At 37.3% G+C, this 27,220-nt stretch overlaps 2 protein-coding genes across 9 annotated transcripts; one reads left to right on the top strand and one right to left on the bottom strand.

Moving 5' to 3' along the window:
* Positions 1 to 26: 26 nt before the first annotated feature.
* LOC112563658 (tRNA wybutosine-synthesizing protein 4-like) lies at positions 27 to 16,783 on the bottom strand. Its single transcript, XM_025237858.1, has 16 exons — positions 16,648 to 16,783; positions 16,229 to 16,353; positions 15,650 to 15,728; positions 15,315 to 15,398; positions 14,627 to 14,738; positions 13,787 to 13,934; positions 13,425 to 13,491; positions 13,150 to 13,181; positions 12,802 to 12,892; positions 12,271 to 12,475; positions 11,686 to 11,925; positions 9,915 to 10,454; positions 1,810 to 1,907; positions 1,284 to 1,477; positions 710 to 839; positions 27 to 400 (listed from the first exon to the last, which is right to left on the bottom strand). Exons 1-16 carry the CDS (start codon positions 16,705 to 16,707, stop codon positions 230 to 232), a joined length of 2,376 nt encoding a protein of 791 aa, XP_025093643.1. The 5' UTR covers positions 16,708 to 16,783; the 3' UTR covers positions 27 to 229.
* On the top strand, positions 16,783 to 24,398 carry LOC112563661 (sugar transporter SWEET1-like). 8 transcript variants are annotated; one of them, XM_025237867.1, is made up of 8 exons: positions 16,791 to 16,869; positions 17,122 to 17,263; positions 17,562 to 17,683; positions 18,282 to 18,359; positions 18,833 to 18,956; positions 22,401 to 22,562; positions 23,504 to 23,623; positions 23,959 to 24,398. In XM_025237867.1, exons 3-8 carry the CDS (start codon positions 17,604 to 17,606, stop codon positions 24,067 to 24,069), a joined length of 675 nt encoding a protein of 224 aa, XP_025093652.1. In that variant the 5' UTR covers positions 16,791 to 16,869; positions 17,122 to 17,263; positions 17,562 to 17,603; the 3' UTR covers positions 24,070 to 24,398. The 8 variants fall into 8 exon arrangements, with proteins under 8 accessions (XP_025093650.1, XP_025093654.1, XP_025093653.1 ...); XM_025237866.1 differs by having other exon boundaries at positions 17,122 to 17,300; XM_025237865.1 differs by lacking the exon at positions 17,122 to 17,263 and having other exon boundaries at positions 16,783 to 16,869.
* The last annotated feature ends 2,822 nt before the right edge of the window (positions 24,399 to 27,220 follow it).

Raw genomic sequence — 27,220 nt, 5'->3', positions numbered from 1 at the left:
GCAAGGCAGCCATTGCCTCAAGCATCCATGGTTTAAACAAATATTTTCCCCCTTTATTGTCAGGAAATAAGAACTATGTCTACTTTACCAGCTGAAACACACTATTGAAAAGGCAGTTAAGATAAAGTTAATTATGAGTAAACCTAAAACACAGGTAATCCCTTGTTTCTCACATTTAGAAGACACACAAAATGGTATAAAATAAAATTAACTGTGCTGCTTAAATGTTTCAAGCCACTGCCTGAATGCATCTGGAGATATCAACAGTGACAGGTGTGCAATTCAAATGTGTGCCAAAAGAAAAACAGTTGCCTCCTCCTCCAATCACCAATATTGTCCCATTTGGTAGCAGAACACTGCAGTGACGGTGGTACATCAGCAAGTTATCTGGTTGTGGTGGCTGCCAGAAAAAGAACATACTCCAATCAATATAGCTTTAACAATGGATACATTTTTTAAAATTAAAAAATAGCAAACAGAAAATGGCTAAATGAAAATGGACAAGTGAATGATAGTACTAGGTGATGGAAAGCAAATATGTTTTCAAAACATGGTAAAATTTGTTGCAATATGAATAACCTCAAAATGAAGTGACTGATATTAAGCGTAAACCAGTATAAGTAAACTGAATCCTATCACATTCTTTTGCACTAACATCACAGTCTTAAATATCACATATACACACAACAAAATACATTTATGCACTTACTGGAAAGCTAAATTCTTGAACTTCCCCACTTTTCAGGTTTACAATGCCAATACCAGGCGTCTGCTGTAAGGCATTGATACCACCGACCATAACAAGTTTATTTTCAACAATGTGGACTGTATGAGAGTACCTGCCATTGCAACAAACCGTTCATAATCATATTAATAATGACAAGGGAACGTGCCCTAACCCTACCCCAAACTTCCCAGCCCAATGCTTGAAAATGTGATTCTTCACAAAGTACAAAAAAAAATAGAGGAACTGAGAAAGAGAGACAGACAAATGACAAATCTTTATTTATGTGGACTGTATGAGAGTACCTGCCATTGCAACAAACCGTTCATAATCATATTAATAATGACAAGGGAACGTGCCCTAACCCTACCCCAAACTTCCCAGCCCAATGCTTGAAAATGTGATTCTTCACAAAGTACAAAAAAAATAGAGGAACTGAGAAAGAGAGACAGACAAATGACAAATCTTTATTTATGAGGGTGGCAGAAGGGTTATATTTGCACATCTTAAGGACTGAGAAGGTGTACAAACTATTCAGGATATACTGAAGAAAACATACCTGGGCAAAACTGGGCCTGTAGTAGGAAAAATGTACCAGGTATGAGTGTTTAGGTCCAGTATGTGAATCAAAGACAAGGGCTGTTGGTCCTCATCTAGTCCTCCCATCAAAACCACTTGCTGTGATCCCTCTTTCACCCAAGTGACCATTGCATGAGAGTGGCGAGGACCAGGTACATTGCCGTGACAGAGCACCTAAAAAGACAAAAATAACAGCATAAAAAAAAGCTACACAAATTAACTAAGACCATTTACCCAGCAATCAGAATTGTAAAAAATAAAGGAATTTTCACTAATACAAGAAAAGATAGGAATGTACATAAACTTAATGCTTCCAAGTATAGTTTACATTTACATTATCTAATAATACTAGCCATGTCAGTGCTGCAAAGTTGGAATGTATGCAATGTATTTTATATCATTTAGATAGTAGTGAAACAAGTGTTTTATTATCTTTACTTTTTGAATGCCGTCAGAGTCAGTGGAAGGTATGTGCATCATGAATATTTCTTATTAAAATTAACCACCTGTGTCCAATGTCCAGTGCGGACATTTAGAAGATATGTATCCCCTAGGACTCTGGCTTGCTGTGTGCGGCCCCCATGCATAAGCATAAAATCCTGACCTGAAAGATACATAATGATTGACCAATCAAAGCAACACCTGAACTCACCCATACATTCCTTTTTCTTGTTCTTGTTGTGTTCCATCAAAATAGACACAGTATTAGCACTATAAAGATTTATTTTTAAGCACTGACATAAAAATAAAATCACTATTTTTTACAAAATCCCAACTTGCTTGACACCTCTACCTGTATTTACTCAATTAAGGTGGACATCTTGGATTCTGGTGTACATCCAAAATTTCTTCTATTAATAGAAAGTTTTAATTAAATATTTTTAGTATTCAATGATTATTATACTTATTAATTAATATATGATGTGTTTGCATGCCTATATGTAAAGCACATTGAGTGTGGCTGACGCTGGAAAAAGTTACTATACAAATGTGCTATTTATTTAGTTATTCATTTCTACTATTTTCAAGAAAAACATTTGCATAAGAGCTATAAATGACAAAAATATAAAGTTAATTTAATTGTAACAAATGTTGAATTTAACACTTCCTGAAAGCCACTTCATTAATCTTTCATTTGTACTCATGTGAAAAGTTGTCTGACATTTTCAAAGTCATTTAGACATTTAGACATTCATTCGTCCCTTGACTGGTACTGGTCGTTGTGGGGAGTACATGGTGTCGCGTTTCAGACATGTTTCTGTGCATGACTTTCTCTCAGCGCTTGAGACGCACTGGTATTAGAAAGGCTGCTTACAGCAGACGACGTTTGACGTCATATTGCAGGCTATTTTTATCCGGTTCGCGGGGAAAGGTCGACGCCTGTAGCAACGCCTGACGTCATGCCCATGCTACGTCACGCGTCGTCTGCTTGAGTGCTGAGTCTGCTGCTTGTTCTAGCAATATATTTATAAGGGTTCACTGCTCATTGCCCCTCCCAACCCTGTCCGCAGTTTTGGCGCAAAAAGCCTTCACGCGCTTTAGCTGGCGTGGGTATTGTGGGCGCTGGCCATTAGTTCCAGCATGCTCTTGGTGTTCCAGTCACTGAATACAATGAGGATGTCGGTAATGATTTTTATAACCTTCCTTAGCTACTGGTAAAACTTCTCCACTTTCATGTCTTCGTGTATGAAAGCTGGAATTTGGGCAATGGCAGCATTGTGAGGCGTGGCAGATATGAATGAAGTTCAGCCAGCAAGATACTGGCCGTATACAACTGATGATGGCTCTGATGGCACCTGCGGAGATGGAAGCCCATGCTTTGCTATCATCATCCTCATTTAGACAGTGTGACATTGATACGTAGGGATATTTGTTTTTTCCCCTTTAAGAAGAAAATGTGTTTTCATATGCTCACTGTCTACTCTCCATCAAAATACCTTTACTCCTTGACAGCCCACACTATCCTACACCTGCCAAATTTCCACTGAAAGGTCAGCCGAGAAATCCTTCTATTATGCTGGACTCAAGCTACCGCACTCAAATCAAAAAATCAAAATCAAATCAAATCAAAACAGACTTTATTGTCTGCCCAGGAGGACAGAAATTTGTCTTTGCTCACATACCCATACAGACATTTAACAAACAGTTAGGAGTAAAAGTGAGGAGTAAAATAGTGTTGATTGCACCAGTCCATCAAGGCAGTGTATGTTTATCCTAACAACAAACCTTGGGTGACCAAGGGCCTAAAAGCACTGCTGAACAAAAAGAAACATTTGTTCATCACGGGCAGAAGCCCACGACAGAAGATTAGTACATAGCATGATGCTATCCGTTGGGTGGGCAGAGGCTCTACGAGCATACTAGTTAGTCCGCTTTCAGTAGTTTGCCGGTGGACCAACGAGTGCCGACGAGATTGAAACAGAGGTCGAGTGAGCTCTCGCCATAAACCCGATGTGTCAGAATGCGGCTCGTGGTTACATCTTGAGCTCGCTGGAGGGACCTGCCAGACGTCGTGTTGATGCTTCCGCATGACGCAAGAGATACGCCGAGAAAGATCTTGGGTGTCCTAGTGGAGGCGTACGGCGAACGGAAGGATGTCGACATCAGTGCCACAGCAACGTGATGAGGTGGTCGACGAATACGCCGCGAAGCTCCAGAATTTAAGCAGGCGAGGTAGAAGGCGGCGCAGAGCGTCGAAGTGGCGGCGATTGACACCATCTCGGAGGACTGCAGCCCGACCGGTCAGGGAAAGTGACTGCCCCCGTCATCCGTAACAGGATGACAGGGAAATAAAGTGTAGCTGGCCTGACTGGAAAGTGTCCGACGGCGGAGGTTGTCATTTATGGCAGTTGAGTGATGGCGTTGCTCGACACCGGCAGTGAGGTAACGACGGTCACTGACGAGTGGGCACGAGGGCACATACAGGACTTACAGCTAAAACAAACTCAGGAGTGGCGGTGGTGGACATGTTTACGGCCAGCGTCTGAGGACGTTCCTATCCTGGTGGTCAAGGACCTGGTCGATGTGGTCACAAGTGAGCGCAGGAGGCGCGTGTCGCTTCTACTAGGGAAGAACGTCCTTGATCAGATAATGGACTCTACCGAAGATGTGGCGCAGGCAGTACAGGCAGCCGTGCATGAAGCTCATCTTGAGAAGACATTGTCAACAAAAGGACTGGCTAGGGCCGCTGGCAACACGCCCGTTCCAGGATGCCAATGGGTCTGACGTCCACACCAGCCACTTTCCAGAGGTTAATGCAGACCACCATGCCGAACTGTTTAATTTCAGTCCTTCTTGTGTACCTAGACGATCATTTGGTATACTCCAAGATAAAGGACATTCAACTGCGGGAGGCGCCATACCTTCAGGATGACGACAGTGAAGAGGAAACGCCAGGGTGGTATGCTACTCTTCCAAACCATCACCACAGAACTCTTGTGACAATGCCTGTGGTGCCAGAAGTAACAGTGTCTGTGGTGTCAGATGACAGTACCAGAAATGAGTCCCTATCGTGTCCGAACCGCGCAGATCGCAGCGACTTACCGCGAGACAGGCAACAAACTCGCACAAAGTGTAGGATGAAACAGTTCGTGCGACGCTATGCCATGGCAATATGAATACCATGGATATATTTTTTAGTTGCGGTGATCGGTGACACCGTAGATGACACGTACGCATTGATCAGTTGTTTATTTTGCTAATTGTTCATTTTTCTTCAACTTTACCGCGGCTGCGTCCAGAAAATGTCATTGACAAGAATGACACACGAGGTGATGGCTGACAATAGATGTCAGCACTCACTCTTCTTCAGTCTCTGTTTGATTCCTCCTGAGTCCTTGTGCCTTTATTTAGGATGGTGATGGCTGCTGGCACGAAGGACCTCTGGTAGGCAGCTTTCCTTATGCGTGGTACCTTATGGCGCCTGCCTGAGGGCAACAGCTGGAAGCTAGTGTGGAGAGGGTGTTTCAGGTCCGAAATGATGTTATGTGCCATCCTTCTGACTGCATGAAGGTACAAGTCAGAAAGTGGCAGCTGTGCTTGACCAATAATTTTATTTGCCTGGTGGATGATTCTGGCCAGCCTTGCCTTGTCTTTGACTAGTAGATGACCATACCAGGCAGCGATGTTGAATGAGAGGATGCTCTCAACAAGAGACCTGTACACAGTCTCCAGCACCCCAGAGCTGACGTCGAAGCTGCGAAGTCTCCTCAGAAGGTACAGCCGTTGCTGGGCCTTTTTGTACACTTGGTTCACGTGATCACTAAATGAGAGCTTTCCGTCGATCACTGTACCAAGGTACCTAAACACAGCAGCCCTCTGCACCTGCTGTCCCTTGATTTGGAGTGGTGGGGAGAGAGGGGTTGTGCCATCTCTTCCTTCGTAGGCTCTTCCAAAGGCCATCTCCTCCGTTTTGTCAACGTTCAGATCCAGAAAGCTGCGGTCAAACCACTCCTCCAGCTCCCCACACAGGCCAGGTACTGTGACAGGGACTGCTCGTCTTTCAGGCAGCCCACAAGGGCCATGTCATCTGCATATTTAACAAGTTTGAGAATAGCACTGTTAATACTAATCCCATTTGTATATACAGAGAACAGGATGGGGGAAAGCACACATCCCTGAGGGGTACCCGTGTTGAGGATCTGCTCATCTGACAGAATCATTCCATCCACTGACAAATAAACTCCGTCAGACGAGCTGCTGGACCCTATAGTACCTGTCGGTGGAACTCTGAAACCCACCCTCTGTGGTCGGTCCTTCAGGAATGATCTGATCCATAGAACTAGGCCAGTGTTGACATCCAGGTCTAGTAGGCGCTGTACAAGAAGGTGTGGCTGGACCGTGTTGAAGGCGCTGGAAAAGTCCATGAACAGGACCCGAACATAGGTGCCAGAAGTGTCCAAGTGTTGTAGGATAGTATTTAAAAGCGTGAGAGTTGCATCAGACACCCCCCTGCGTGGCTTGTAGGCAAACTGCAAAGGATCCAGGCGATCAGCCATGGTGGGGATTAACAATCTTCCACAACTCTCTCCAAACATTTGGCCACAACAGACGTGAGAGCCACAGGTCGAAAGTCTTTCAAGTTGGTAGCATGAGGCTTCTTTGGCACTGGTATTATTGTGGATGTTCTCCACACGCGGGGGACACTATGAGAGTCAAGGGAGAGCTGAAAAAGTCTGGTAAAAACACCACTCAGCTGACTAGCACACTCTTTGAGTACTTTGCCTCTCACGTGGTCAGGTCCAGGGGCTTTACGTTGGTTCACATGAGAGAGAATTCTGACAACATCTCCCTCACAGATGGTGACAGTGGCTGCCGACAGTGAAGAACATATATTTTCTGCTTCATTGCTGAAGTCTCTCACATCAAACCGCGCGTAGAAAGTGTTGAGCTCATTAACAAATGACACTGGGTCATCACACTTTACTCTTTGTGTCTTGCGTTCTCTACCCATCATGGTGTCCAGGCCCTTCCAAGCATCTCTTGCGTTGCCCTCAATTAATTGCTTTTCTACCTTCTTTCTGTATTCCACCCTAGCCGTTCTTGCCTTTGCCCTGAACTCCTTCTCCTTTTCTTTCACTTTCTGTTTGTCTCCTTGCATAAAAGCTATCTTCTTTTCATTGAGACAGTGCTTCAGTCCTTTACCTAGCCATGGTTTGTTATTTGGATAGCTGCAGATCTGCTTGGTAGGGATGACAGACTCTTCACAGAAGGTGATGTAAGAGGTGATTGTGTCTGCCAGACAGTCCAGGTCGTCTCCACAGGTAGTGAAGAACAGATCCCAGTCAGTGACCTCTAGGCAGTCTCTGAGCATCTCAGTTGCTTCATTTGTCCAGGTCCTAATACATAGTGTTGTCGGCTTTTCACGTTTAAGGAGCTGTCTGTATGTGGGTAGCAGATGAACAATGTTGTGGTCCGATCTGCCCAGCGGCGGCCGGCACTTGGAAACATAAGCGGCCGGCACATTACCGAAACACCTGTCTAGCGTTCTGTCGAGGCGGGTGGGACACGTGACGTATTGATGGAGACAGGGGAGCAGCTTACAGACATCACAGCGGTTGAAGTCACCGAGCAAAAACACAGGCTGATCAACTGATCTTGTTGTCGCTCGATTATATGTGTCTGCAATGTGCTCAGCTGCAAGGTTGAAGTCTGGGCCGGGCACATAGACGAGGACCACAGTGATTTGGCCGAATTCACGAGGTAAATAATGCGGCCTGAAGGACACTGTCAGTATCTCATAATGGGGGGTACTAGTCTGTTCTCGTACTGTGTAGTTCGTGGCCCATTTCTCATTTGCAAGCATACACAAGCCTCCCCCTACATGCTTGTTTGTCGCTTGTGCATTCCTGTCAAATCGAATCGTTGTGTATCCTTCAAGTCCGAATGTCTCCTCCTCTGTTAGCCATGTTTCAGTGAAACAGAAGAGGTCACAGCGTCGGTAGTCTCCATCGAATTTAATGAGCGCAGAGAGCTCATCCTGTTTGTTGTGGAGAGAGCGCACATTCGACAGGGTGATGGCTGGCAGTGGATGTCGGCACCCTCTCCTCTTCAGTCTGTGTCTGACTCCTCCTCTAGATCCTCTCAGTTTCTTTTTTCTTTGCCCGCCCTGTGTCGGAATGTCACTGAAATTCACAACAGGGGCCTGTGTGGCCTTCTGCCTCAGCGATAGCAGAAAGTCCCGACTGTAGATCAGCATGAAGACAGCGCCACTCTAACACATCGAAGTGTGAAAGTCTGCCGTACAGGCACACACGCATAGACTACACTACACTGCTCATAGCACGATCATGGCAGATCTATCACCGATTCAACTAGGTATTGGGATTGTAATAGATCTACCTGGTAGGGACGATACTCAGTCACTGAAGGGAGTGTTATCAGCCAGATAGTCCCGATTGGCCGCACCTGTAGTCCGTTTCAGTCCGTTTCTGACTATCTATAGATCTAACCAACGGTCACAAAATGGACGCGGTATTGGTAAAAGAAATTTCTCCCGTACAGGGACACTCACACGCAGCAATACGGTGCTCCTCACAGTCAGACGTATTGAAGTAACACTTATAACCATTCATGCACAAGCTGGAGTAAGCGAAATTCCCGTAGAATTCAAACACGTCAAAAAACGTAGAGAATGATTGTGAGCCGGGGTCAAGCCACAGAGTAGCGCCCCCTCACTGCCATTCTCAGGTTGAACCATTCAGAGGTTTTTAAGAGATTTAAAAGACTTAAAAGACTTTCTTTCTTTAGAAATGCCTCTTCAAGTAACTCTATTCCTGCTGCAGTCCTATGTTGTCCATGGCTAACATAAGTAGTGTGTGAAAAAGAACACTATTATTTTACAACCTTCCCAGGGTTCCCAGGGATCAGGGATGGTGCCAAAAAAGGACCTTAAAAGTACCTTTCATGCATTCGTAAGGACCTAAGTGACAGTCATCAATGCTTAAGTTTTTCTTTTGTGTGGTCGGAAAGATGTATTATTTATGAATCTGTGGTCTTCTCTATGTTCTGAAATACATGTATTTCTAGTAATAAATAATCAAAGAGTTAATTTTGATGCCTGTCTGCCATATTTAGATTAGATAACTTAAAAAGTGTCCTTAGCGCGCTGATAACATACACCGTTAATGTTCCAAGTTTTCTAGAAATCTAAGTAATAATAATTGCAAAACCTGAAAGCCATTCTTTGGTGTAATACAAAAGTCAGTTCACGTGTCTCTCTCTCGCACACACACTCTAAAGGGAAGATAGAGAGAAATAGAGCTATGCACAGTAGTACTAGAAGATCAAAGTTCAAGAAAGAGTAAGTTTCTAAAGACCCTTTTGAAAAAAGAGTGTTTTTTGCGAATACGGAAGGGCAACTAGTGTTGTACAGATGTGTAGACCAAACATGCGGCGAAAAATCGTCGGTATTTTGCGCCAAAGTGAACTCCAGAAATAAATTTGTGGTAATATTTTATCGATAAAAGGACTTAAAAGGGTCACAGAGAAAATGTAAGGACCTGTGTGAGAATTTGAAAGGACCGCATGGCAAATAAAAGGACTTAAAAGGCCTTTCGGCGAAAATTCAATATAAAAGGACTTAAAAGGACCTTGCAAGGACCTGGGAACCCTGCCTTCCACTATCAGTTGAATTCCATATGTATCGTTAAAGGAAATGTAAAAAGCATGCTGGGCTTACATGCTATACAAGCATTCTTCTTCTTATTTTTATATGCAAATAACAAATATAAACATTATCAAGAAAGGACAGTGGTTAAGATATGTAAAAGTAAAATATGATCAAGAATGATACACTCAGCACAAGGTCCTGATTGATCTGCCATCTTGAAAGTGAGCAAGTGGTGTACAAAGTGCACTAAGGAAAAATGCACACCACCTTAAAGCTAATTGTCCTGGCTGAAGTCAAAGGTAAGAATCCTACCAAAATCTAAGAAGTTACTTCTATTTATGTCTCTTCCATTTCTTAAGAAAACTGTTTCTTATGATTATTTGCTAATTTGTCATGTACATTAGAAAATAGTATCATCCAAGCCATGATGAAATGCCTCCATGAAGTTAAATAATAAAAAATCTATATTCTTGAGTAAAAGTATTTATTTTATAATCTCACCTTCAATTTGCACCAGAGTTGAAGCATGTCGCCACCTTGGACAAGGAATATCACCAGACTGCCTGAGAACACCACAGTACAAACGACCGCCACTGAACTCAGTCCATTCCTCTTTTTCCATTAAGAAGTCAAGACTGTTTTTCTCTATCAAATCGCCCTTGCTCAAACTTTGTGCTGTATCCCTTTCTGTATATTGATCAGTATTCACACTGTGAACATCAACCCTAAAATGCCCTGTATTTGTGTCTAACTGTTCACAAAACTGTCTATTCCTTCCTGATGAATGGTCTTTCACACAATGACTAGGCTCCAAGGAACATGGAGATACAGATGTAACTATAGTCGTTTTGTCACTTTTCAAACTGTCTGGGATGCATTGCCCAGATTCATTTGTGTGTCGTGACAAATCATCTTGCAAAATATTAAAACAAACATCCAGAATAAGCAGCTGGGAGCAAAGGAAAAATGGAGACTGACGACCACCATATAGCAAAACTCGACCATCAGAAAGGACCACAGATGAATGATGCATTCTAGAATCTAAAAAATAAAAAATAAAATAAAAAGTCACAATAAATCAAGACAATCAAACCTCTACAATACATTTCTAAAACCCTGTTTAAAAAACAAATGGAAATATATCTGAAAAATAAAATGCAGCCATATGACAATCAGCTGCCGGTTTTTTATTTTAATTCTCTTTTTTATCATTTACTCAAGTCTATAAAGATAAGCTCTGACAATGTCTTTAGCCTAATACAGTCAATTTTATATACAGGTAGTCCTCGACTTACGACGGGGATCCGTTCTTAACGCGGCGTCGTAAACCGAATTTCGACGTAAGTCGGATCCTACGTTCATACAGTACTGTACCATAATAACAGTACAGTACTGCAAACACTTAGCCTATCCAAACACCTATTCTAACACAGTACCCTACATAATTATCAATAAACATAAGTACAGTAAAATATTGTAGTACAGTACGTTTAATAATGAAATACTGTACTGTAAGTGCTGTAACAGTAATAAACAGTGTTACGTTAGGCAGACGTTACCAACACAAGCCTGTCTCATCCACGTTGAACACTTGTTGAGCACAGTAACCACCCTCCTCAATTATCTTAGCCAATAAATTAGGAAACTCAGTTGCTGCTTTCTCATCAGCACTAGAGGCTTCACCTTGCACTTTAATGTTATGGAAATTGGCACGATCCTTAAACCTCATAAACCAACCCCTACTCGCCACAAATTCTTCACTTTCATTTCCTTCACCCTTTTCTCTTTTCAACGCCTCAAACAGTCGCCTAGCCTTTTCCTGAATAACCATAAAACTCACAGGGATACGGCGTTGATTTTGGTCTTCCAACCAAAGCGCCAATAATCTGTCCATCTCAATAATAAACCCACTACGTTGCTTTGTTATCACTGTCGCTGTAAGTGGGAATGAGTGTCGTAACCACGAAACGACGTAACTCGAGACCGTCGTAACCCGAGGACTACCTGTATTTTTAAAAACTACTGCTTTTCTAAAATACTATTAACCTAATTACAGGATATTGTCGTTGTAATGAAAGAGCAGATAGCTTAAAGAAGATAGATACCCGGCAATAAATTTTGGCTTCAAAATTGATGGTTAAAACTAAGAGTGCAAGCTGATGGCAATGAAATAGTTAACAGCTAGAGAAGCCCATGGTTTGGTTTCATTTAAAAAATAAAAACTAAAAAAAGAAGAAAAAAAAGAAAACAGATAAAGCTTTCAAAAACTCACACTGTATACTTTCACTGCGGCATCTGACTAAAGTGGATTCCATATTAACAATGTCTGTAATTGCAACATCTTGAAGCCGCTGATGTCGCCCATCACCTTCCCCAAAGCCACCGGCTGTGACTACAAAGTGGCCCTGTATTAGCACACTTGCGTGGCTAAATCTTTTGATGACTGACAGACCAGGAGCAAGTAAGGAGACAACTAAGCCTGCCATAGAATCTGCTTGGGGTGAAAGACACTCTGAAGTACAAAGAAAATCATAGTCTCACAAATGTGTACACAAGAAAGTTTAATTTACAGCATAATATCAAATATTTTAAAAATAAAAATATTTACAGATTTTTGTTATTAAAATGTTTACCCTCAGAAAAAAGGGCTATTGGGAAAGGCAAAAGACTGCTATTTTTCAAAACGGAAATTTTCTTCTTCTAGATCTGCATTTTTATTCAAATGTAAAACTATCTGGAATTATCATTGGTAAAATGTAAACACATTTTCTTTTGAAAAAGTATATTCCCTTAAAACTAATCATTTCACTCTTCAATCAAAAATTAAAATATCAAAAGATATTGAACACATTCTTACTTGGGACAGAAAGTGATGAGTCAAGTATGAGGGAGTGGGTTTTTGTGCACTTTGAAGCAACAAGCAGAAAGTAATGTGCACACATAAGATTGAACTCTTCATACTCGTCAAATGGGTCCAGCTTCTCTATTCTTGCTCTCTCAGTTTCCGAAAGCATGCAGAAGAATATTTTATTTAGATCATGAATCTCACAGGACTCCCATCCCTGTCAACAAAATCAAAATTTTAAAAAAAGTACATAAATGTGGTTCTTAATATCAGAAATGACAAATTCGTGATTTACTGTTGAATATCAAAAGAGATTTTTCTTCATACATAATCTAACTTCTAGAAAACAAGTACTTGTGTAAAATTTGTTAACAATCTTTAATCAAAACATATATATATGGTCAATTTTGTTTTTGCTACTATTATCACCACGTTAACGTTTAAGAGAAATGCACAGCATGTAATAGAGAATGCTGCTGACATCATGACTAAGCTAAATAGTATCTGAAAAAGTATCATTTAAGCTGTAAGAAAATTGCTTACAAGTAGCTGAAATCTTTTGACCTGACTGTCCATAGTGGGAAAAGATGTAATACATTTCAGAGGTGACCCAATTGTATGGAAGTGATTTTGCCTATGGATAAGAAAATTAAAACTTTAAATTAATAACCCATAAAATTGTAATGCTTTCCTTTTAAGGTAAATTAGAACACTACATGATAAATAAGAAAATTTAAACAATTTTAATTTTTCTTCCTGCCTTCTTGTGGATAGTGATAAAAGAACTAAAGTACCAGATTTAAAATGAAAGTAGATTAATGTGCTTGTGTTAAATTTATTATTTTAAAGTGTTCATACAAAGAAAAAATATTAAAGGTTCATTTCACTTACATAAAAATTCCAAAGGCATCATAGGGGTTCATCTGAAAGATAACTCATTTTGTTAAATATTAAATGGTTGGAAGTAGTAGCAGTAATGTTAATAATACCTAATTTTTAAAAAACAGATTGTAAATTCATTATACTCATTGTTTTCCTTTTAAAATCATCACATCCTGCACAAACTGAATTAAATATAAACCTTCTATTGTGATTTTGGTCATTTTATATTACTAGTACTACATGTAACAGAAAACTAAATGCAAAATAAAACTGAAATATTTTACCTGTTCAAACATAACAAATAAACCATCTTGGAATGTTTCTCCTGCCCATCTGACAAGCTCTGAAGAGCTGTCAGAAAAAAATAAAAAAATATGATTCATATCGCTGCATCATTTATGCTTTAAAATGAAATAATGTTCTTGTCTTCTTTCACTACTTAATTTTTTCAAATATGATGTAATGAAAAAAAACCCACTAGAAGCAAATAAAAACAATGATAAAAACAAAATGTGATAAGTTCCTGGTCAAAGTGCTATTATAAAAAACACTGCTCCTGTCTTATGTCATTTTCTTTACAAAGCTAAACCTCACCAAATTATCAAAATAAAAAAAAATATAATTCTTGAAAAAAACAAAAACCTACCAGCGACGTGTCATGTAGGTCATGACACACTCTGATAAAAGTAGAGTTTTCGCATCAAAATCTATACCACACAGCCGCAGTGCCGCTTCCAAAGTATTTACCAGAGTCAGATCAACACCAATCAAACAGTAATGGGAACTAAGCAATTCTGAAAGTTAAAAGTTATATGTAATAATATACATCTGATATAACTCACATCAAAAGAAAATGCCCTAAATATCAGATGTTTCCTCTGAACTGGAGAGGCTCTCTAGTCTATTTGTTAGTACATTCAACTTTGGACCAGGTTTCTGAGTTCACCTTGTCTCTATGTCTAAAAAACTCTCCATGTTAACCCCACAAGTGGATACCCAATTTATCCGAGGAAGTAAAATATGGCATAAGGAAAGGTTTGGGAACCACTAACATTCCACCGCTTGTACAACCATTATGAAATGGGACCTTACTTTCTTTTTCAATCTGGGAATGTAAAATCAAGAGCAAAAGCTCTAGTGGTATATGTCTTGGAAATCATTCTTTTTAAAAAAGTCTGTGTGTACAGATGCATTCTAAAGCTCTTTCTCTAATCAAAACGGATTCATGTTTTTTAAATGAGTTATCAAGTAAAATTATTTCATTTACTTTATGATAAACAAAGACTGTTCAGCATTTTTTGTGAACCCATTACAACTAAACTTATATTACCCAAGATGTTGTTTCTGTATGTCATAAGAAGAGTTCATTCATAGGCGTTCTAATGCTCATTTCATATGAAAGAGTTTTAGTCATCATTGGAGTATTTAATCATGATGTTGAGCAGATGATGTAAAAATGTTAAACTAAAATAAAATTAAACTTTACCGATATGAGGTGATTCTTTGTTTTTTTCCTCTGCAATATCAAGTAGGCAGGACAGTTCTTCATGGTTCTGGATAAGTATGTGTTTGTTTCTCACCAATTCAGGAAAATCAACCTGATCAAGATCACATGGTCAATTCATGATCACCACTGAATTTTGAGATACTTGTACTAGTTAATACAAGACGTATTAAGTTTACGCCTGCATTTCACAAAATGGATTTGTGAAAAATGTTTTTTAAGATCTACATTAACAAGACCGAGGATGTGCTTGTTTCCTGTTTTAGAAAAAAAAAAAAAATGTTCCAAGCTTTTGACTAGTTCTCACACAACTCATACCTGCAACATTAACCTAAATGTAAAATAAATCTTAAGGTGAAAGCTTCAAATGGACAATGTGAACATTTAGTACATTATATCTCTAACACTAACAAATACAATAAAATAGCAAGAAACTTTTACTTATTTTGTATGGCACCATAGTAATAACTATAGGTAGTTGGAAAATGAGACAGCTTGTTTCATACAATAGGCCTTAGTAGATATATCTATTATCTTGTGAAAAATGCAAATTTACTTGTATTGTATTACATTTGCTTTCAACGATTTTAAAATTATTGTATTCATGCATCTGTTTTCCTTATCACACAAAAATCGAGTTTTGCTATTGCTTATGCAATACGTACATTACCTCATAAAAAACACAGTCCTGTAGGAGTCCTTCTGATTTCAGCCTGAAGAAGGAAGAATCAAAACCAGCTCCTAAAGATAAGATCTGAAAAGTTAAACAGTCTTTTCTTCATGAATTTAAACTATTACCAAAAAAATGTCACTAGAGTAATATCAGATTAGATTTATGTTATTAAAATTACTATCATTATTTAATTTTTAAATTATTGTTCTCTCATTCAGCATATACACACATTCACACACATATATGCATGTAATATGTATAAATAATAAAACAAATACTCAGTGATGTAATACAACCATCTTTAATAAGGTTTTTAAAAAAGTGAGAAATACCTGTTTTTTACATCCTTGATTCTGTGATAAGAACTGTCTCAAAGCTCGATCAATACATTTTGCTCTGATATAATAACCCCTGCAAAAGTCATCAAAACTGAGAAGCATTAATAATTACACTTTTCAACAACTAAAGCGAAAGTTTGTTTGCAATGCAAACCAGATAATGCAATCTACCAGTACTAAGTGAAAGCAGTAAACCATACAAATAAAAACCTTCTTCTTGTTCCTATTCACCCCCAGTATAGGGCCAAAAAATAAAAATAAAAACAAAGTACATGATTATGATCTAAACCAATTCTTGCATTACTCAAAACTTTTGAAATCTCAATAAACTTAACATATTAACATGTAACAGACATGTTTAGACAACACCAGCAATGAATAAACCCAAAAGATTATGTAAAAGCAGCAGTATCAGTAACCTAATTAAACTCTACCACAGTCTGGTCATATACGGTGCTAAAAGCTGATAACTGACTAGCAAAGAATTCACTTAAAGATTTGAAGTACAAAAGAGGTAAATGTCAACTATCTTAAAATTTAAACACATCCACATTTACTGCACGTATCTCATACCTGTTTATTATTGGAGCTCTCTTAGATGTCTTCCCAACAAAATGCTGAAGGTATGAATCTAAAAAGTATCCAACTGATGCCATGGAACACTTACTGACAATGCTGTTATCATTTGTCCCTTGTACCTGGAGAAAACGTTCACTTTTATGAGTATCATTTTGGAGGGCTGAATGTGTGCGTGGGTGCTGGTTTACAAAGCATCCAGCTAGTAGAATTTACTGCACTTAATTGTTTGTACAAAAGTGATATTTTGATATTTTTTTTTATTACTCTGATAACTTGAAGAAGTTCCAAGCTGCCCTCTAATGCGGGACACTGATTAGAAAATGAATGACTGAGCGAACCTTATAATTACTCTTTACTCTAAGCAGTGAATCAGTGAATGAAACAACCTGATTCACCATGTGTTTCAGACTTACTGCTGTCTCTCTGCGACTTTTACTGGTTTTTTGTTTCTTTCCTGACATATTTTCATTCATGTGCAAATAAGAGCAGTATAATTGTCACAACATGAGGCTCCTCGGTCGCTCTTCTGCCTGACGTGTAGGAACCAAAGGGAGAGCACCTGCCTTGTCCGCCAACTAACCACGAAAGCAAATCAATGGAAGTATGTGGCTTGCTTGAAAATCAGCTACATTCTTGTGAGTACCAACACCATTTCTTTTTTTTTTTTAACATTCATAGTTGTGAGTCTTGCCGGATTTTATTTAAAAATAATGGCTTTCTGGAATATCTTCTTTCTACTTTTTTTTTCTCATATTGTAGTGCCAAGACTTGGAATAACAGTTACGTACAGCAAGAAACTTTGTTGTCATACACTCATTCAGTCACGTTATTATGTTGTGTTGTTAATTCTGTGTGTTATGAGGGCTATTATAAATATTATATCACAGCAAGGTGTATGCACACGTGCCCACTTGGATCGCACGCACGGTGTTCACCGAAGATGCCAGATGCCGCAATGAGGATAGGTGGCGGGGGGATGGAGTAGGGACTAGCGAACTGCACCAGCAATTCAGAAATAGATGAAATTAATTACATTGACATCAGTACTTTGAAAGCAGTCTTTGGAGTTAAGTAATCATGATAATATATATATACTGATAACTACAAGCGTTATTTCAAATTAACAACTACAATATAAGCATAAGAATTAACTATAGGATTAGGATATTTCAAATGCTATTTGTTTCAACATTTCAAACAGCATTTAAGTGGTGAAAAATTACAACCAACATCGAAGTAATTATTTACATTATATAATTCAGTACCCATAAAAAAGGGCCAGACGTATGGAAATACAATGTCTTTGCTTTGTGATAAAAGTTTCCAGTTCGAAGTCAAAGAATAATGTGATGTTAAAAGCATCCAGAGGATGATTGAAGAATGGAACTGGAAGGCTTTGGTTGGACTCTTGGCTTCAGGTTTTTCCACCCTTTGTCAGCTGGTTGGAATGTAAGACAATTTTTTGGGTTTTTCTGCATAATTATACTTTTTATTTATTTCTCAGATATTGTTTAATCTGTACATATCACTGTTATTTATACACAACCTAGGCAGCTTGTAACATCAGGAATTCTTTTTTACATTACACTGGCTCTTTATATAAGGAGCATTGCATGAAAATATAATTAATAATCATTTATCCCATTTGTCTTTAATCATTTGTTTGGTGTTTGGTTTTTTTTTTGGTTTTTTTTTAGCGCTTTTTACTCCTCTTTTAGCACTTTTAATTAATCTTATTCCATTTTAGGTCTCAGCACCACATCATGTATAACTAATCATTTTTGCAGCTGTGCTATCCTATAAGTCGTTTAAACACATTTCAGGTTTCATATGGATAATAAATACGTAGTTCATTAAGACTATTTTTTTTCAATTTTTTATCACAACTTTTTGAGAGTTAATGCTTTGCTGCAGATTTGCTGTTTAATCCACCATAGTCAACTCAAACCTTACATTTACTTATAAATTCTTTGCATCTTGCTATGATGCCAGCTGACAGTTGATTATATGATGGCATAAAATCTTGGTAATATTTTGCATTTTGCAGACAGCTATGTGTGCAGATAATAAGAAAAGGGGCAACAGATCTCATGTCACCAGTACCATTCATAGCATTTTTCGTTGGGTAGGTTAAGTTCTTTCTCTAGCCCCCTATTACATGCTAGAGATAATTTCTGTTACCAGTCAAACTAGAAAAGCAATATTTAAATAATTCTTTTCATTAATATTCTGTTTATTAGAATAGTTTAAGGTATTAATCGTATAATATATAACTGTTTTACTTGATTGCATTCTAATCCATGCAACAACACATGTAACAGTGTTAGTAGCTAGAACTTCAAATTTCCCTTTTCCTTTTTTCATTGCAAATTCAGTTACCCACCCCTTCATATATACATTTAAGACCTTAGTATTTCTAATATTACTATACCTGGTTAGTTTATTTTGTAAGTTTAGGGTCTATCTAAGCAGGTGGAATAAAATGCACTTTAAAAAATATTTGTCAGTATCAACTTTTAACTAGACATATTAATGTGTGTACATGAATTCATATATGTGTGTGTGTTTTTTAATGAATTTTTTGTAACTTTCTTTTAGTGCATGTCTGTGGACAAAGTATGGCCTCATGCAAAATGATGCTAACCTGGTGCTGTCTAATATCTTTGCATTACTGCTGCAACTTGTGTACATAGGTGTATTTTATGTATACACCATCAAGAAGGTATCAATTCTTGCCCATGTTTGACAAATTCTACATACTGTCCATTCACCTCATCTCAAAAGTTGTAGGGTCAGGGCAAATAATTCAGCACTTTATTTGGTTTGGTGCTTGCATAAATATACATGTGTGCTAGTGTATATTTATACTAGGGGTGAGGAATTGTGCAAGTCCTTATTTTGTTTTGTCAAAATTTCTGCCATACTTCTCTTTTCCTTTATTGTACGTGTGTGTGAATGCATTCACATGTTTGTGGTTTGTTTGGATAGAAGGAGTGTCATAGATGTGTGGGACACATTCACTCCCATGCATTTATTCTTTTTTCACAAAATTAAAACAATTGCCTTAGGGTTGTCCAAACTGCTGTATTCTTGCTGAGCCTTATATGCATGACAATACAACAACACATGTATAACAGAGCTTTTAGGTTAATTTCTGCTTGCAAGCACAAAAGAAGAAATTAATTTCAATAGTGGCAAGTGAGCTTACATCCAGTACAAATATAAGTAAACATTTATATTCTTGACCCAAGCTTGTCAACTCTCAGTAACATTCAATAACAATAAGAGTAATCATATAGGGGATTAGGACTTAGTCTTAACATCACTGATATAAAGTAGCTCAGAATAAAATGGGATCACAGCCTGAATGTCCATGTATGCAAGGAACCATAAAAAACTAATGTTTCCCAACAGGGGTCAGCGCTGGATATACTAATGTATTTACAGTATGCCAAAGGGAGAGCACACAAAGTGGCTTGCCAGACAGTATTTTACACATATATTAGTCATGCTTGCAAGAATAATAATGATGATGTGGATTTATATAGCACTTTTCCAACAAAATTTTCTCAGAGTGCTTTACATAAGTCATACATAGACTACATCATAAACAACCATGCATATATATTTGCATATAACAGACACACTCACTTCTACAACAGACTACTCATACACAAATTAAATTACAGACACACATTTTGCATGTTGAGGGTCAGGACAGGATCACGGTGAAGTCGTCATTCTGAATAAATACGTTTAGATATAAAGTTTAGACTTAAAGGTGGTGAGAGTATCGACGAAGGCTGATAGGTAATCCGTTCCAAGTTGATGGGGCTTGGTAGGAGAAAGACCTCTGTTCATACATCTTTGTCTTAATTAGTGGGGCTCGCAGAAACTTTATGTCAGAAGATGAATGCATAGGGTGCATAGATGGGAGTGAGTTCAGAGAGGTACTGAGGACCAGTGCCAGAAACAGCAGAGTAAGTCGAAGTAGAAAGTTACTTGGGAGTAAATCCAAGCAGGTTGGTAGACTTCTTTCTTTTTGTTCATTTGGTTAAACTTATAGGCCAGCCTCTAGGACAAATGATACAGTCCCCTCTCCCCCACTTATTCCCTGAAAATTCCCAGGATGACACCATCAAAGTGACAGAAAGCTCTGTGGAAGCAAATAAGTGGGGGACTGTTTTGGCGATGTTGATATTTTTGTTGTCTTCATTTTAAGGCTATGGTATGTCAGAGAGGCTCAGTAGGATGTCAGCAAAGGTGTTGTGGTATGGTACAATCTGGTGAGTCTTTTTCTACCATTGTTATAGATGTTCAGGCAGAAACGTCAACAGTTTCTCTGCTTGAATCATTATCTTTGCGTCATTTCTCTGGGTTAGGAGTTGAATGGTTATCTCTTCAGTGGCCCTGTGCAGTTTCTGTGGACCTGGTGATGATTTAGAGGGCTTGATTTTGGACCTTGTTCAGAGGCTGTTGATATCTCTTGTAATCTGTGGACCAAGGCACTGGTGCTTCAAATGGCTGTCCAAAAGCAGGTTCTGATGGGTCTCACTCAGTGATGAGAATCAGGCATTACAAAAAACGCCTTGCCTGTGGTCTGATGAGGTGGTAGCTTACCCTGTCTGGCCTAGTAGGTATGGGAGCCTTTTTTTGGATAGGCTGTCAGGTCAGGACAACTGCATACAGTGGTGAGAGTAAAAAAGCTTGATCTAGTACATTTAGAAGCACACAGCAGCTGTTGCCTCATCTCCTGCAGTAGAAGTTATTACTCTTTTTTGGTAAGTTTTGTCTGCTTGATCCAGAAATCCCACACACAAACACACATCCGATCAGTACAGCTGTCAGTCTCTGAATAACTCAAATGGGTGCTATTTTTCTGTGACTTGGTGACTTCCTTTTTCTTTAATGAGTGTCATGGCATGTTGTCTTATTCATTCTTTTGCTTGTGATAGTTTACATTTATCTTGTACTTGAGCCTCAGTATTTTCTATTCCACTCTCACTTAAATGTCTGGATGCTTACCCATGACAAGGTATTCATCATCTTAAATTAACTCAAATCATCCATTAATTCAATTTTGGCAGGTTTAGGTTACACCTTTAACATTCCTTTTTTTTAATTTGACGCTTGCTTGATTTCATAAATAAATTAAGTATTAAGTTTTAAAACGTAATCTCCAGAACACATAAAAATTTGTAATAATTAATATTCATAAGGATAAAAATAATTAGTTACCTCAGGGCAAATTTATCATCCACATAAAGATTTAGTATCATATGTATTTCACATTATAATTTTTAATATAGAGTATATCAAAGATATAAATTAGATATAAATACAGGTATTGTATAAATATGTTCTTATACAAAGTAGCATTGAAGGTTAAGAACTTACAGTATTCACATCCTCTACCTGTGTAAACTTGTGTTGTTCCAATATTTAAAAAATTAATTGAAATTTACAAATAACAATTAACCAAAGACACTATTTGCCAATGAATTTGTTTTTTTTTTAAACAAGATATTATGTGCGTTAAGTTATTTAGATGTGCTTGCTAACACAGACCTGAAGTTAAAGATATAACAATGAGAAGCAGTGCACCCAAAATAGTGTAGAGGTTTATGTAAATTTAATTTCATCAGCAATTGATACCATCTCTCATCAGATAATATATTCTGTGAATATATCAGGAGTATTGCAATGATTAATATTTCATGAATGTCAGGTGATTCCCAGCAGGGTATAAAAGCTATGCGATTATTTAAACTTATGTTTCATTGGCTAAACAAGTTCTTCATATAGCATACACCTTTAGTCTGTAGTTTTAATCATGTGAGTCCAGCCATTATGTGAAATAACTGTGAGTAGCAAAGCAGCTTTGATATCATTTGCAAACAGACTGGTTTTTAACTGATTTGATGAAGAGTTTTACTGTACATAAATCATTTGTTTTTGTTTCTTCTGTTAATAGTGATATAGGATATTTATACTCATATGAACTTTTCTGCATATACATGTGGATACATGCAGGCTTATTTTGAAGCATGAGATCTATAAACTTTAGATTTTTTATGATAGACAAAAATTATAGATACTTTGTAAACTATATAACACTTTACCACTGACTGATATGTAATACTTTCTTTTCTCTTTTTTTGTTCAGAGTCACTTTTATAGGCTATTGACAGTGGGAGCAGTCATACTCTTTTTGCCTTTAATTTACGTTCAGTACTTTGAAAATGATCCAGCTGTTGGAGTACATCATCTGGGGCTCGTGTGCTGCTGTATGTCTGTCTGCTGCACTGGTTCTCCACTGGCTACCTTGGTATGTATAATCACTCTGTGTTTGACTGTTGGAAATACTGACGTGATATATTTAGTTCTTGTCTTCCAAAACAACTTTTTATTGTACAGTAATTTTTATGCTGCCTTTGTTTGGTTTCTTTTGCATTTATCATGATGTATTTCATTATTTATAAGTATTACTTCTGAAATCTTAAAGTCAGGGTTAAAAGTAGATCATGATTTTTGTAAATATTGGACAATGCTACAAATTTCTGTCAGTTCTCAAGTATTGGTTATTGTTTCACATTAATATTATGTATTTCTCTCTAAATATATCACTGTTATTATAAACATTAAATTTAGATTCATGATGGATTTTAATCATTTGGAAAAACTTACAGCTAATTTTAATAGGCTTAAAGAAAAGAGTGTATAATGGCTGCATGATCAGTATACTCACCTATGGTTTTCTGAAACAGATAATATGGAAATGTTTTGTAAGTGTAGAATGTACAAAGAGACATTTATACTTTTAAAAATGTCTTTCATACAGATAGGTAGTATTGGAAAAGTAAATCATTTTATTTTTGTATGTAATTTTTTTTCATATCTGAACAATGCAGATTGTTATGAAAATTCTATTAGAAAAAGCATTTTCTTGGTTATGATTGTGCACCACATGCTTGTACAGGCTGAGCATTTCAGCATAGAAAAATTCTTGGATGCCAGTATCACTTTCTGTTTTCCACTTGTGTGTGTGTGCTGAAGTTTTGAAGACAAGTAACTTGGATGGTTTAGTCTCAATTTTTAAAAAATGTAAAAGATGCAAAATATGTATTTCTGAGACACATTTAACAATTGAGTGAGAATAATAAAAGCTTAGTATTTTAAGGCATTTAAGTTTGCTTAAAATTATATGAGTTTTGTTTTACAGTGTTTTTTATTACTTATTAGTATAATTTAGTGCATTTTAAATTTCAGAGAGATGTACTTCGCACAAAAAGCACAGAATCGATGTCTTTCCTTCTCTGCTTCTTCAATTTTGTGGCTGCTCTGGCATGGTTTGTGTATGGCTTGTTGCTGAAAGATTCCTTCATTATTGTAAGTAGGCAACGTCTTTGAATTATCTGTAGAATTAATATTCTGTTAAATTATCAGGTGTTCCACTTGCTGTATAAGTCAAGTTTAAAATTGATCAGTAAAGTGACATGTCACTTAGGAAAGGGATACAGCTGAAGATTTAAAGATATAATTGAGTACATGGGTGCATCGTTTTTCAAAGACATGAATCTTTTTCTTTACATGTTTGTTTAAGATAAAGGAGATTTATTTTCCAAGTGTAACACACTTGCATGAGAATAAGTTCAGCAGTTGGAAAAAGATCCTTATCCTCCTATGTGGAAGAGGATGTTTTAGTTACTCTTAATAATTTGCAGATTCCCAACATAATTGGTGGAATTTTAGGACTGACTCAGGTAATATTGTTCTGCATTTATCCGACATCACTTGTCCTCCAGAAACCTACTGATGCAGTCTTAACAATTTAACCTTTTATTCAAGCTGATGATATCTTCATCAGAACAGAATGTAGTAGTTTTTTACTACCTAAAAAATAGTATGGGTTTTTCCATTGGATGTTACTGTTATTTAAGCAGCCATGCCTTATATTGCTGTATTGTTTATATTCCAAAATATGTCATAATTTTGTTAATCTTGAGCCTCAGAAGTTCTGAGAAAAATTGTCTTGTTATACAAACAGCAAAACAAAATGTTTCATAAAATTAAGAGTTAACTGATTTTTTTTTTTTTTTGTTTTTTTTGAAAAGGGATACAGTCGAATCTCTCTACTATGCCACCCCGCTACTATGCCACTCTCGGTATTATGCCACTTTTGCTCGGTCCCGACTATAAATTCAATGTAAAAAAAAATTTACTATGCCACCCCTACTCTCGCTACTATGCCACTTTTGTTGTGACTGTTAAAAGACACAAGTTGTAAAATTCCGCGCAGTGCTCGACTATTATACTGTATGGTAGTGTGGGACATCGCTGTTAGTGGGGATGGAACATAGCACGCACACAGGGAGGGTGGAGACTGGCAATGTGGGGGGTGGTGGCCGCTGGCTGGGTGTCAGTCACGTGACAGAAGGAAGGTGTGAGGGGGTCGACTAGCGACAGGATGCAGGTGCGCGGATGTGGTTGGGAGGGGTGGAGGATGAAGAGGTGAGGGGGAGAATGAGAGGAGACAGCTAGCGAAGCCGACGATTCTTGAGAGCTTTGGACCAGACCTGGGCAAAGGCCTCCTGTCTGTGACCGGGCCGCCCGCCAGTATATATACTACATAGACAGTATTGGGTAAAACTGAGTTAACTATATTAGTCCGGCCCTCTAAAACCATCCCAATTTCTCATGCGGCCCCTTGGGAAAATTAATTGCCCACCCCTGCTTTGGACTGACGGGTAACTTGAGCAAATAAAGCCGTTTTTACGAACCCCCACTACTATGCCACTCTCGCTACTATGCCACTTTTGCTCGGTCCCGGTAGGTGGCATAGTAGGGAGATTTGACTGTATTTAATTTTCTTTGACATTTTTGGCATTCTGTTGTCAAGACGTCTGCTGTAATCAGTATTATTAGGATGCATGGTGCTATTTGTGTGCCAACCCATAAATTTTATGCTAATTTTTATATACATAGTTTGATCGGTATTATGAGGATACATGGCAATATGAGTGCACAAAACTATAAATAAATAGCAGTTTCCATGTGTCTTGTTTTGCTCTTTAATTTATCTTATTCTTAGAACTTTCTATGTAGACTGCTTCCACAAAAAAAATGCTGTTTACCTTGATGCATTTTTCTTTTCTCTTTATACACTTACGCACATGTGTGTGTGTTTTATCACCATCATTCTTTTCAATGGAAATGGAATTTAACAAGTGTAGGTCAATAACTGTTTTATTTTACTTATTTTATACTATTATTAGTACACGAAAAAAATTAACAAAAAGTATAAATGCAAATTCTACAGTGTTTGGAACTTGAACTTGAACTTCAGGTATGTAAACCTAGTCATTAAGATTTTGAGTCTTATTTTTGAGTGGATATTAGCATGCTCAAATGGTTTGAGAAAAATAAACAGGATATTTGCACATAAATTTAAAATAAAAACTGCAGATGATGAATCAGAATGGTATTGTCTTGTTTTTTTGTAGTTAAGGTGGCAGAAAATGTTGTAGTATAAATTTGTGATGTAAATTTTTAAACAAAATGAGAGAATAGGTGGGCAATTTTTTTTTTGAGGGCCGGTCTCAAAATTCTGAATTGTGCAGTGGGCTGGTAACATACCAAAACTTCTTGCCATGACTATACTATAAATCTAGTGAAAATGGGATGGAAATATGTATATAATGATGTTTATTCACCAAATTTAATGTGAAAAGCTAAGCTGTTTAAATTCACTCACAGTAAAACTTTAAACTGTCTTTCCGTTGAAGGCAGCCACCACCAATACTCTCTCACAGTTCCATTGGACACATCAGATGCATTATTTGTTATTTTTGTACTTTTTCTGTTAGAATGTTATGGACTTATGATTCCTCACACTAAGTTATATTTGATAAATTAATTTTCAACCAAATTAACCTAAGTTAAATAACTTCTGTCCTACTGTTTCTGTATGGTTACATCAGAAGCTAAGCTTGAGATTCACTGCATTAGAAATTTGCAAAACTGTAAATATTGTATTTATTTAAATATCTAATAATTCTAAATATAAATGATCTGAATAACTTTTCCTTGGTTAAAAATTCGTAACTTGGAGGTCTGGAATCTTGCTCATGCTAAGTGTAGTGCAGGGAAATGTGTATTTGAAAATTTGATAATATGCTTTCTGGCCAGCACTATCCATAAATATTTTGGGTGTGTTCGTGGAAATATCACTTGTTTATCCAAATAAAAGAGGGGACCAGTAGGAAGGTGTCCCAAACTGCATCAATAAATATGATGAAATCTGTCACAGGAATTGTTTTGAAAAAAACCCTGTAAATTTTGTATTAGATCCACCTCTTAGATTGTTTTATCTTTCATTTCTCACTTAGAACATGGATTTGTTAGTAACGACCTGCATATCAAGAATGCTTTTTTCATTCTTGTTATTTAAGTCTTTGCTGACACGATGCATAGAACAATGATGACATTATTTTGATATATTAACAATGAAATAATCTGATAATTTCTAACGAGCTTGTGTAACATGACAGTCTATTTTTTTTTTTTTTGGTCAACATTCATAAGATGTCAACCTCAGATCAACATGTGTTGTAATCTTTTCCTAAGACTGCTGTACATACAAATTGTATTTATGCTTAAGTGTTGAATAAGGATTTTTTAGTCTTAGTGTGACATCTGGATTTCTCTCAAGATGTCATTTAGATATGATTTTTAAATCTATAAAGTATATATAATATATATTAATTACAGATTTTTTTTTTAAAGAATTATATTGAGCAAGATACTTAATGTTTTAGTTAAGACATAACTTTTTACATTTATTTCCACCTTTGCAAAGAATGTGTTATAAATATCATAAGTGGGTCAAGTGATAATCATTATAAGCAAAATGAATTTGTCAACATGCAGTGCAGCAGTTGGATATGAATAAACTTATTTAAGTAGATGTAAAAATTTTCTAAATTT

Source organism: Pomacea canaliculata, linkage group LG5 (assembly GCF_003073045.1).
Source record: "Pomacea canaliculata isolate SZHN2017 linkage group LG5, ASM307304v1, whole genome shotgun sequence".
NCBI classification, from domain to species: Eukaryota; Metazoa; Mollusca; class Gastropoda; order Architaenioglossa; family Ampullariidae; genus Pomacea; species Pomacea canaliculata.
The sequence above is the reverse complement of the archived record's forward strand: the minus strand, read 5'-3'. Positions and strand labels throughout refer to the sequence as shown.